The sequence below is a fragment of the Nannobrachium achirus genome, assembly GCF_963921795.1.
Source record: "Nannobrachium achirus genome assembly, chromosome: 3".
Taxonomy (NCBI): Eukaryota; Metazoa; Chordata; class Actinopteri; order Myctophiformes; family Myctophidae; genus Nannobrachium; species Nannobrachium achirus.
The window spans coordinates 26,553,852-26,566,647 of NC_137812.1; the positions used below are offsets into that span (position 1 = coordinate 26,553,852).

General features: G+C 42.6%; 1 protein-coding gene across 1 annotated transcript; it reads left to right on the forward strand.

Moving 5' to 3' along the window:
* Nucleotides 1-599: 599 nt before the first annotated feature.
* LOC308282130 (NACHT, LRR and PYD domains-containing protein 12-like) lies at nucleotides 600-9,012 on the forward strand (the record flags this gene model as incomplete). Its single annotated transcript, XM_080722474.1, has 8 exons — nucleotides 600-882; nucleotides 1,691-3,530; nucleotides 3,764-3,937; nucleotides 4,388-4,549; nucleotides 5,403-5,576; nucleotides 6,575-6,748; nucleotides 7,180-7,214; nucleotides 8,483-9,012. The coding sequence occupies 8 exons, from the start codon at nucleotides 600-602 to the stop codon at nucleotides 9,010-9,012; spliced, it is 3,372 nt and encodes a 1,123-aa protein (XP_080578600.1).
* Between the last annotated feature and the right edge of the window lie 3,784 nt (nucleotides 9,013-12,796).

Sequence of the window (12,796 nt, forward strand, 5' to 3'; positions counted from 1 at the left end):
ATTAACATGAATCCAATACATGATATGCTGTCAAACATGTCTATGAATCTATCTATGAAATCTATGAAAAGGTTTAATCTGCAATACAATTTTATACAATATGTAGTGGTGGTCCCTGCTTCATCTCTCTCTCTCTCTCTCTCTCTCTCTCTCTCTCTCTCTCTCTCTCTCTCTCTCTCTCTCTCTCTCTCTCAACTAAGGAGTCCTTGGCCTGAAAAACACTGCAAAAACATAACGTAGCTATCGTAATTATACTACTAATATTACACACGCACGCAGGCACACACACACACACACACACACACACACACACACACACACACACACACACACACACACACACACACACACACACACACACACACACACACACACACACACACACACACACTTCACTTCCCCACCCAGATTCTCCGGTCCCGTAGATTGACCTGGGAACCGTTTGGTCACAAACCCAGCCCTCTAACCTTTAGGCCACCGCTCACCGCTGCCCCCAAATGTGTGGAATATGGAATTGAACAAGACCCATGGTCAAGACACAGTTGTTTGTACCGTTGTTAGAGTCACTGAAGTCTGTCTCATTGTCCTAGGATTCAACAATGGCGACGCCTAAAGAACAACTCTTGAAAACACTGGAAGACCTGGTCAGTGAGGATCTCAGGACGTTCCAGTGGTTCCTGCTTCAGGCTGACTCCTCTACTGGCCTCCCTTCCATCCCTAGGAGCCGCCTGGACCATGCTGGCCGGCCGGACACAGTGGACCTGATGGTCCAGACCTATGGCTCTGCTGTGGAAGCCCTGAAGATCACTGTGGACATTCTGAGGAAGATGGACAGGAATGATCTGGTGGTGACTCTGTCCAACACTGAGTTGGTACCCAAAGGTAAGACTGGGAGGAAATTAAATCAGGTAAATGTATAATATTTTCATTGACCTATATGAAAACCCCACACATATAAACTGTCTCTGCTAGTTGTCTTCTTCAAGTAAAGAACATGTTTTCTTGACTGGCAGCTTATTCTGACAAAAATAATAATAATAATAATAATAAGGGTAATAATAACATTTATTGTTTTCAATATTTAATCGTTTATTATAGTGGATTCATTATATTGTAATAAACTAAGTACATTTACTCAAGTACTGTACTTACAGTAAGGAGTATTTCCAATTTTTTCTTGTACTTCTACTCCACTACATCTCAGAAGCAAATTTTATTATTTGAAAAGTTTAGCTACTTTGTAGATTTAGATTATTATTACAAAACATACATTAACCACTTCACCCCTAAATATATGAAAATAGCAGATATATATATGCTCAAATCGTGATGTGTTGTGAGCTTGTAGATCTGCTATTTCAAAATATTTTTATACTGTACATTTGAAACCCGTGAAATGGGACATTCTGCATAATGAGTACTTTAAGTATATTTTGATACCAATACATTTTACTATTACTCAAGTACATTTTGAATTCCTGACTTTTACTTGTAACCACATTAGTATTGATACTTTTACTTAGGTAAAACTTTTGAGTACCACCACTGCATATGAGCACAAATAGAATTCAATACCCAGTCAAGTCGGCTGACTCCCCTGGCTAGACAGAAACCCTGACCAAATTATCACTGCACACCAAATCAGTAGACTTACTTCATGGTTTAATCTAACATTGTTGTGTTTTTCCAGAGCCTCCAGAACTAATCTCTCAGCACCAGCACATCCTCCAGTCTAATCTCCAGAACAGGTTCATCTGTGTGACCGAGGCCCTGGCCAAGAGGAAGAATAAAAAGCAACTCAACGACGTCTACACAGATCTCTACATCATTCAAGGAGTCCATGAATATGTCACCTGTCAGCATGAGGTCACACAGATTGAGATGACGTCCAGAAAGACGGTGACAGAAAGAGCCATCAAACCCGTCAACATCTTTCAACACCCTTCTGGAAAATATGTGCCCATGAGAGCGGTGCTGACGATCGGAATTGCGGGAATCGGCAAAACCTTCCTCGTTCACAAGTTCATCCTGGACTGGGCAGAAGGGAGAGGTCTCCAAGATGTCCACCTCATGTTCCCGTTCACATTTCGTCATCTGAACACGCTGAAGGCAGAGAAGTTTAGTTTGGCTGAGCTCATCCACACTTGTATCAGAGAAAGCATCGACATTAAACTGGAGCAACTCAATTCCATCCTCACTGCACTGCAAACGTCAGGAAACGACAACTATGACAAGAGCCATTTCAAAGTTGTATTTGTTCTGGATGGATTAGATGAAAGCCGGATTCGATTTAACTTCACCACCGAAGACCATCGTCCCATAAATGTCTCAGAAGCTGCCACGGTGGAAGACCTGCTGACAAACCTCATCAAGGGGAAACTGCTTCCATCTGCTCGTATCTGGATAACCACACGACCTGCAGCAGCCACTCAAATTCCCCCAGAGTATATTGACAAGTTGACAGAAGTGAGAGGGTTTGCGGACCCCCAGAAGGAAGAATTCTTCAGGAAGAGATTCAGTGACGAGAACCAGGCCAGCAGAATCATCATCCACATCAACACGTCAAGAAGCCTCCAAATCATGTGTCACATCCCAGTGTTCTGTTCAATCACTGCCACGGTCCTGGAACAGATGTGGAGAACAGATGGAGATGGAAAGATCCCCAAGTCGTTAACTGAGATGTATGCCAAATTCCTGGCATTTCAGATCCAACAGACCCAACTGAAGTACAACACACAAGATCTCAATCGGAAGATTAAGTCACTTGGAAAACTGGCTTTTCAACAACTGCAGGAAGGCAACCTGATCTTCTATGAAAAGGACCTGAAGAAGAATAACATTGATTTCAAGGAAGCCTCACTCTACTCGGGAGTGTTCACAGAGATCTTTAAAGAAGAGCAAGAGCCAAATGAGGGCAAGGTATTCAGCTTCGTCCATCTGAGTGTGCAGGAGTTTTTGGCTGCTGTTCATGTGATCACATCACTCATCAACAGCAAAAAGAATGTAATGGATGCATCACAGAGGGGCATTCAGCGCATGAAGGTGCTGTTAAGAAAACCACCTGCAACAGAGGTTTACAGGAGTGCTGTGGACAAGGCCATACAGAGTCCAAACGGACACCTGGACCTGTTCCTTCGCTTCCTACTCGGCCTCTCACTGGAGACCAATCAGATCGCTCTACAAGGCCTGCTGAAACATACAGAAAGTAGTTCACAGACCAATCAGGAAACAGCTGATTACATCAAGCAAAAGCTGAGGGAGGATCTGTCTCCAGAGAGAAGCATCAATCTGATCCACTGCCTCAATGAGCTGAATGATCATTCTCTAGTGGAGGAGATCCAACAGTCCCTGAACAGTACCTCAGGAAGCCTTTCGACAGACAAACTGTCTGCTGATCAGTGGTCAGCACTGGTGTTCGTGTTGCTGTCATCAGAGAAGAAGCTGGACGTGTTTGATCTGGAGAAGTACTCTGCTTCAGAGGAAGGTCTTTGGAGGCTGATGCCAGTGGTCAAAGCTTCATCCAAGGCATTGTAAGACCACGCATGATTAATATAGGAAAATAGTTATTCAGTAAGAGCAGGCAGAAATATAGGCGTTTCAAGCATTAACATCATTTAATGTTCCAACTGTGACACAGTGACAAAAATAGTGGGATCATCACAGGTCCGCTCATTTTGCTGTAGAGCCTAGAAATGGTCTGATCTGATTCGGGTGTTAATAATCATAATAACCATTATTTTATTTCTTTATTTATTTTTTTCAGGCTGAGTGGCTGTAACTTGTCAGAGAGATGCTGTGATACCTTGGCCCCAATTCTCAGCTCCAACCTCTCTTCCTTGATCGAGCTCCACCTTAATAACAACAACATACAAAATTCCGGAGTGAACATGCTATGTGCTGGACTGAGGAGTAAAAACTGTAGGCTGGCAACCCTCAGGTTAGTAGCCCTCAAACTGGTCAACACATGACCACTTACATCCTCGTATATGTAACGTTAGTGACCATAACAACTTTAACATTTTAGTGGTGCAATTTACGGGGAAATTAAGCTCAAGTAATTAAGAGTGCTAAGAAAATTTAACTAAATTTTGATAGAAGGTTGGTCATGTTTGTTGGGAGAACTGGAATGAGACAGTAGCTCAGTGGTGGGATACAAGCACACTCCTCTTGATTAATCTAGACTAGACATAATTATGGACGTACGGTATGTTATGCAAAAACGGTGGAAGGCGTTGCCAAGCAAACCTTTGGCAGAACTTCTTCATTTCAATAACACAACCAAGGTTGCACACTATTGACATTTACAAATACAGACACACTTCTGTTTAAAATGCAAAGCTAAAAGAAAAACCCATGAACTCAGCGTTTACTTTTATGTTCTCTGCAGTTTGTCGGGTTGTCTGGTCACAGAAGAAGGGTGTTCCTTTGTGGCCTCAGCTCTGAAGTCCAACCCTGAACATTTAAGAGAGCTGGACCTGAGTAACAACTGTTTGAGTGACGCGGGATTGGCGTGCCTCACTGCTGGACTGGGGAACGTCATGATTTTGAGGTCAGTGGAAGGAAATCTATTGCAATACTATTGTAATGTATGTAACGTATCTCACTCGGTCTACTCAACCTATACAGTATATATGATCATCATATCATAGCACAAGACCATGAAATTGCAACTTTTATATGTGACTGTACTCTGCACATATTGTACTTGTATTATGTTATTACATACTCTATACTACCTGGTTGCTAATTCGTTCCCTCCATGTTCTGTACGCTCCCCATTACTGATACAATATTTTGCGCTTACTTAAATTGTCTTTATTTTTCTTTCTTTCTTTCTTTCTTTCTTTCTTTCTTTCTTTCTTTCTTTCATTCATTCATTCATTCATTCATTCATTCATTCATTCATTCATTCATTCATTCATTCATTCATTCATTCATTCATTCATTCATTCATTCATTCATTCTTTCTTTCTTTCTTTCTTTCTTTCTTTCTTTCTTTCTTTCTTTCTTTCTTTCTTTCTTTTTTGTATCTTTGTATTTCTTATTTCTTATATCCAGTATTATTAGTGTGGTTGCCTACAGGGCAGCCATACTATATTTCTTTCTCAACTTTATTTTTCTTTATAGAGTAACTTATAGCCAATGAGGAAGCAGCATTCTTTATAGAGTAACCTCCAAAAAACTTTATCGCGTAACCCCATTGACTTGATTAGGAAAATGCTAAAACGGCAACCACACTTGCAATTTCCAAGAATTAAGTTTTGTTATTGGATGCACAGTCAGCACTCATCAATGCATGCTATACACTACAACTCTGTTGCTTGTACTTGTGACTGTTGTGACAACTTGTGAGTGATAAATAAGCCTCTTTTGTTTCAATTCTCTTCCATTCATTTTGTCAGGTTGAGTAGAACCAACCTCACAGCAAAATGCTGTGAACAGCTATCAGAATTTCTCCGCTCAAATGTCTGCCACTTGAGAGAGCTTGACCTCAGCAACAACAACTTGCAGGATTCAGGCGTGAACGTTCTCTGTGCCGCCCTGCAGAGTGCACTTTGTAGACTGGAAATCCTCAGGTCAGTATTTGCACCCGACTATTTGGTCCAGGGACGTGCTGGCCATTGGAAAAAGCGGGACAACTCCCGAACGGCCGGTTCATTCCCGTCCGGTCCAGGTCGGCCATTAGGAAAAAAATAAAAATAAAATGTCGGCCTTCGTTCCATTTTGGGGGCTGGGTGGCCAACCAAGTAAATCATCACTGTCGGGCAGAAACCTTGTATCTCCAAGTTTCAAATTTATACATGTTTTCGCAAAGCAAGGCACTGCTTCATCATACAAGGCCGTTGCACATTTAAATTATTTTTAAAATGGTTTTGGACATACAAGGTTTCCCCCCGACAATGACGAAATATAATTCCTGTAATTGGCCCACTGGCTTGTCACTTGTCATGATCTGAAATGGCAAGAGGTCTCTCTCTATAGCGCGCAATGAGGGCCTCTACGACTCTTTTTCCCGTGCTGAATGAGGGGCCCAGCATGTCCCTGATTTGGTCACTATTCATTCTGTCTATCATACCAGGTTTTGTGACACTGGAAAAGGGTGCTGTGTCATTGTTCCGACGGCGCATTTCTCCAACGTTGCGTTGGTCCGACTCTCCCCATTACTAACCCTATCCCTTACCCTAACAGCACACGTAGCCACGTAGTCAGAGTAATGAGATGTCGGACATATGGGCAGTCCCCCACAGATCGCTGTCTTGATGCTGACCTGACTGGGTCAATTAAATCAAACCCTTAAACCCTAAATGGTACTTAAATGACTGGGGTCAGCTCTGTCATTTTTTTCTCTATGTCTATACACCAAATCTTGAAAATAGCCGATCTACAAGCTCACAGTGTGTCGCTGTGTGGCGTGTTGTGAACTTGGGGACTGCCCATAAGTCTGACATCTCATTATTCCTGACTACTTGGCTACGACGCAACGTTGGAGAAATGCACAGTCAGAACAATGACACGGCACCAACCTGTGAATGATTGTAGATTAGAAGTGTAAGTGCTATTATGTTCTCTGCAGGTTGTCGGGCTGTCTGCTCACAGAGGAAGGCTGCTCTTCCCTGGCCTCAGCTCTGAGGTCCAATCCGTCCCACTTGAGAGAGCTTGATCTGAGCTACAATCATCCAGGAGGGCCGGGGTTGTTGGAACTCTCTGGTGGACTGGAAGACCCTCAGTGGGGACTGGGAATTCTCAGGTCTGTAATGGAGGTGGAGGCTATTTATTTATTCCTTACACATGCATAACATTATGATAAAATTGAATATATATATCTATAATGAAAGCCATAACAGCAGAGAGCTTCCCTTTCTCTGGAGATGTAATCCCCCAACTGGTCTGCCCCAGGCCCTAAAAGAAAAATATAAATACAAATGGTATAATCATAGACAGTCATCCCTGGTTTTGTGATGATTTAATGACCGAAATTCATCATTAATATTGTGGTTAGCTCAGCTTGTGCAGCACTCTATGGATGGTGATGTGGGCCAGTCTGTCAGTCTGTTCAAACTGCTTTGATACTAGCTAAAACCTACCATAAGAACTTTATAAGGTTGAGTACAGCCTCTAGGGGCCTAAGTACATTATTTGTGGTATAAACATTTGTTTCTGTTTTGTTCTTCCTTCCAGTGTCAACCATGGTGGAGCGTTGATGATGCGACCCGGTTTGAGAAAATGTACGTATGTATACAGTATGTAACTCCTGAAACACATCCCTTTAGCACCTGAACCACCAGGACGCACAAGGGGGGAAAAGTGGGACTGAGTTACTAGGGCCCAAGGTGGAGGGGCCTGGAATTATCTTATACTTTAGCTATTGAAAAATAGCAGATATACAAGCTCGCAGCTTGTACATCTGCTATTATTGAAAAGTGATGAAAATGTGTGTAAATCTTAGAATATGCTGTATGTATTTTTTAAGCAAACATTTGTAACTCAAACTTTGCTTCTGGGGGGCCCCTGGAACTAAATATTTTGAGATGGCGGTCTGTGGCCAAATACATATCATTTTGGGGGTCCTTACATGAAAAGGTTTGAGCACCACTTACATAGATTTGAAATATTCGCACAAATTTTCACGATTTTTAAAAAATAGCAGCTCTACAAGCTTGCAGCGCGGCACTCGGTGTCGCGCTGTGAGCTTGTATATCTGCTATTTTACATTAGTTAAAGCATAAAGTAATGCGTAATAAGGTGCATGTTCCCAGTCTAAATGGGTTAAACCCCTCCCCCTATGAATAACATTCATGGGGGGCCCGCAGTGAATCCTTGTACCCAGGGCCCAGAATTTGGTGCGACGGCTCCATCCCTGAATTCTCTGCTACTACAACTCCTCTTCAACCTAACATGATACAAAATCGTTTAAATGCAGTTCTTTTAACAGGGACAATGTACAATTTGATGCCTTGTATTATAAATCATCATAAATATCATAAATACCTATTAACATCGTCTTGTCTTCCCTTGCCAGCGATTTTGTTGTGTTTTTACTAACCTTTGAAGATCCACTGACTTTTTTTCCAACACAGATGTAAACAAAAGAGGTGATGTTGGAAAAACTTTCTCTTCTTTCCAACAGAAAAATAACATTATAACCGCGAACATCCGGTCTAGAGTTAGGGTCCGTAGAAAAAAGCTTGTTCTGACCAAAAAACGCACCTGGAAAAATGATCAGAGATAAATGCATTTTACACCATTTCCGGTTGCATTCTGGGATTTGTAGTTGGGATCACTCACGAGTGCGGGAGAGTGCCCGCTATCGTAAACCACGGAAAATCCCAAAATACACTGTGTACAATAATATAACACAGGCATCAATTGATTGTAACGGTGCAGCTTGGATCCAGGATCAACTTACAGATCTCAGCACAAAACTTAAAATTCAGTCACTTTAATGAGTCAATAATTGATTATTTATTTTGTTCCTCTTTAGATGCCTGTGAGCTCACAGTGGACCCAGACACAGCCCACAGAAATCTCTCCCTGTCTGAGGACAACAGAACGGTGACCAGAGTGGAAGAGCAACAGCCGTATCCTGATCACCCAGACAGGTTTGACAACTGGTACCAGGTGCTCTGCAGGGAAGGAATGACCGGACGCTGCTACTGGGAGGTGGAATGGAGTGGATGGGTTCGCATAGCCGTGACCTACAGAGCAATGATGAGTAAAGCAGAGGCTGACAGAGGGCTGGGACACTATCCAAAGTCCTGGAGACTGTCTTGTGCTGGTAACACCTACACTGCAAGGCACAACGGGAAAGACACACTCATCCCTATCCACATCACCTCCAACAGAGTGGGAGTGTACCTGGACTGTCCTGCTGGGACTCTGTCCTTCTACGGAGTGTCCTCTGACTCAATGAGACACCTACTGCACACCTTCCAGTCCACATTCACTGAAACTCTCTACCCTGGCTTCTGGCTGGGATGCAGTTCCTCACTGTCTCTGTGTCAGATAGAGTAGGTTTAGTATAGTTGGAGTATCATGTGAATTCCAATGGTTCCTTCCTATACTGCAAACACAAACTAGGATTATCAGAGCTGTGTGCACTTTGAGGGATACATGCAATTATAATTAGTTAATAAGCATTTAAATAAACCATGTCACTGTTGTTGTTGTTGTTGTTGTTGTTGTTGTTGTTGTTGTTGTTGTTGTTGTTGTTCTTGAGAGGCCAAACCAGTAGAGCCTATGGTCCGATATACCGGTAAATCACTGGCCAGATGGAAAAGAATTGGCATGTCGCCCTGAGGCGTCTTATAGTTCTAGAAAAGAAAGACGGCTCAATGTATTGCTGCTCCACCAGACCAGGTTTACTGTACCAAATAAAATACAAACAATGTACAACAATTTACTGTTTCAGACTCTGCCTTTATAATACACTGACCCAAAATGGTTACAGGTCACTGGCTGGCACACATACAAACACAGTAGGTATCGTATTATACACTCAGTGCACTCAGTGCAGCACACACAACTGAAGCACAGCCTGAGTACTGATCCAAATTACGCACAGCTGCGTGCACATAAACACACACACACACACACACACACACGTATGCATACAAAGTATCACAATTCACAATAGGCTCAGGCTGTATGTAATGTGTCATTCGTTGTCTCACAGTGTAGAAGTAAACGCCTTATTGCGTCCTGAATACTCAATCTTACTCAATTTCCACTATCTTATCAGGTGACAACTTTGCTATAATGTCATCCTCAAAGTTCAGAATGGCAAGTGAAGAAAACCTTGTATCTTCCATTGTTGTCCGCAGTCAATTTTGAATTCTCCTCAGAAACTCCTCTCTATGGTGGCAGAGTCAGTGGCAACTGTAGCATCTTGTACAGATTCGGATAGCTGTCCTTTGTAACAGTCTTCTTAAGATGACCAACTGAAATTGGTGTGTCACAAGAGGCTTTCGTGAGATCCATCTCTGGAGGACAGGGTGAACACTGCTACACACGCCTGTGCAAGTTCTATTGACTCTCCCGTGAATCGCCTGTCAAGTTCGCTGATGAAGGTATCCAGTTACAGAGAGATATACCGGTAGGTGTTGGCGAAATCCAGGTATGTGTGTGTCACCCTCTGTCACAGTCAATTCTGGGCCATGCACTTTCATCCATTTCCCTTTGGCCCTACGTAGATGTTATCAGGAAACTCGACAGAGAGTGGTCCGTTTTCGTTTGGGGTCAGCTGGGCCAGCTGTTACATCATCCTCAAGTACTACAGCCACGTTGGGGACTCGCAGAACCTTTTGACTTATTCCCTCACTTTACTCCATGTATCAGTATCTACCTGCCTCTGAGATTTTAAAGGACAACTCCGCACTAAATACCATCTAGGCTCATTTCTACTCCTACTTATATTGCTTCCAAATCACTGACCATGGGGTCTATTAGGCAGAAATGCCCCTGTTGTCTAGTTTCCCCAGCAGACCCCAGCAGCCCTCATAGCATATAGTGGAGCCCATAAACCTATCGCTTTCACTTAATTAAGGTCTCGTCTTCTTCAATTTCTTTGCTTTGTTGAAACATGTTATTTTTATTTCTCCACTGGCATTGCAAATTTCAGAAGAGAAGAATTGACCTTGACCCTGGTTGTTATCCCACAAATGTATTTTAACGTTATTCAAAATAGTCCAATTGGTTAATTCTGAGGTCAGTTCTGATATGAAGACGATGTCTTGTGTTCAAAATAATTCTTAACTCTCTTCCTTTTCGACATGTTTATTGTGGATTTTGTCTTTTGTTTCATCTCTTCACACTTTTGTTTCTGTATTTTGTCTATTTTGTGAGGTGCTGAACCGCAAGTTTACGGAATGCATTGGAATCTATGGGGGAAAAGTGACATTTCTGGCGTACATGAACCACATGACCGGCGCTGTTTCTGACCTTGCGTCTATAATAACAAGGCTCTGCATTGAACTAAACTTTTGTGGTTTTGGGATTACAAAAAAGGTTTAAGGAAAAAGTCCCTTGAACTCAATGGACTTTCGGGCTCAGAAAGGTTTTAGGTCAATTGAATTAACTGCTAAAATGTGATAAATAAGTAATAATATAATATATAATAATAATAATAATATAATAAAATAAGTTCATTAAAGGTGGGGAGGGTAGCCTATCCCGCGTGGCCAGACCATTAGTCTACTTTCACTTTGTTCCTACCATTGGTCCGATGGCACACTGACTAAACTAAACATAACCCTAACCTCACACTAACTGGAAACAAAATCGGAATAATGGGCAGCCCCCCCTACAAATTTCAGACAGAATTTCAGGTGTTGGATGGAGGGAAGTAGAGCCCCAATGGAAATACAGACGGTACTTAAACTTTGCTGTGGGCAGGATCTGGCGGTCAGAAATAAACTGCAGACATGGTGGAATGGAACCATTGCGGGAGCGGGCAGAAATGGTCAGAAATCCAGTGGGAGAGGGAATTAGAAAACAGTCCTGTGCAGGGCTATAACTGGAAGCCATTCTTGTTATCACAAATAACTGGCCTCACGACCTCACAACAAAACACCTTCTTTATTGTTTCAATTGGAGCAAATTGCCCGTGGCACAAGGGAGAAGCTACTCATTGACTATTAACATGCAGAAGAGGACCTGCACATCAGGCTGCTGCAGCAGTGTAATGTACAATAACATAACGGTGGCTGACGGTTGATTGCACTTGAGTCTAAGTTGGTCCGGAGATGAGCATCACCTTGAGTGACTGATGTGTGCAGTTGTTAGGCACTCGATAACTTTTCATAGGAGTGCAGATAAGGAGTGGTTATATTGTAGCAGCGCACAATTATGTTGCACGGCAAATTGTTATCCAAGCCTCCTCACTCGCTGTGGAGAGGGCTGAGAAGGAAGTTACACTGCACCATTACAGTCTGATTGTCACGATTGTCAAGAACTGGTGGACCCAAGACACAGAATAAAAGTTTATTGAGTGTCTATTAACCCAATAGGGCGCAAGGGGGCATGTAGGGCCCAGATCGTGAGAGTGAGGCGAGCAGACAGGCAGGCAAGTGAGATCTGACTGGGGCTCAGGAAAGGAGAATGAAAACCGACACATGGAAAGTCTCTAGGGAACAGGGGTCTTCAATTAACGTTCTCAGCCCAAGGACCCCTTAGTTGAGAAAGAGATGAAGCAGGGACCCCCCACAACCTTTTCATAGATTCCATATAGTTTCATTGTTTGACAGCACAATCATCATTGTATTTTGGATTCATGTCAATTTGTGTTTTCAGACATTTAACCACTTGAACCGTCAATACTTAATAAAGTTGACCTTGCTTTCACTCTGTACTTGGTCTGCTCTTTTTCCCCTATACAAAACCTCTTTGCCGAAAATAGCTGATCCACAAGCTCACAACGCCTCTAGCTTGTAGATCTGCTATTTTTGGCTAAAGTTCTCAGAAATAGCTAGGGTTCAAGTGGTAAATATTAAAAAGGAGAAAAAAGGTTTTTATCACACAAAGATTTGGAGAACCCCCTGTAGTAACTTTGAGGACCCCCTGTTGAAGAAACTTGCTCTAGGGAACAGGGGAAGGACTAGAAGAGTGTGTATCGACCTGCACTGAGAGGTGAGCAGGACATTAAGTGTTTCTGGACTGAAGTCTGAACTTCGCCTCGTCCTCTTTCTACTGCGGTTGAAAGCACCTGACTTTAATTCCCACTGCTGGACACACATGCTGAAAGCCATCGAGGTATCAGTGTATTTGTGTGTGTGTGTGTGTGTGTGTGTGTGTGTGTGTG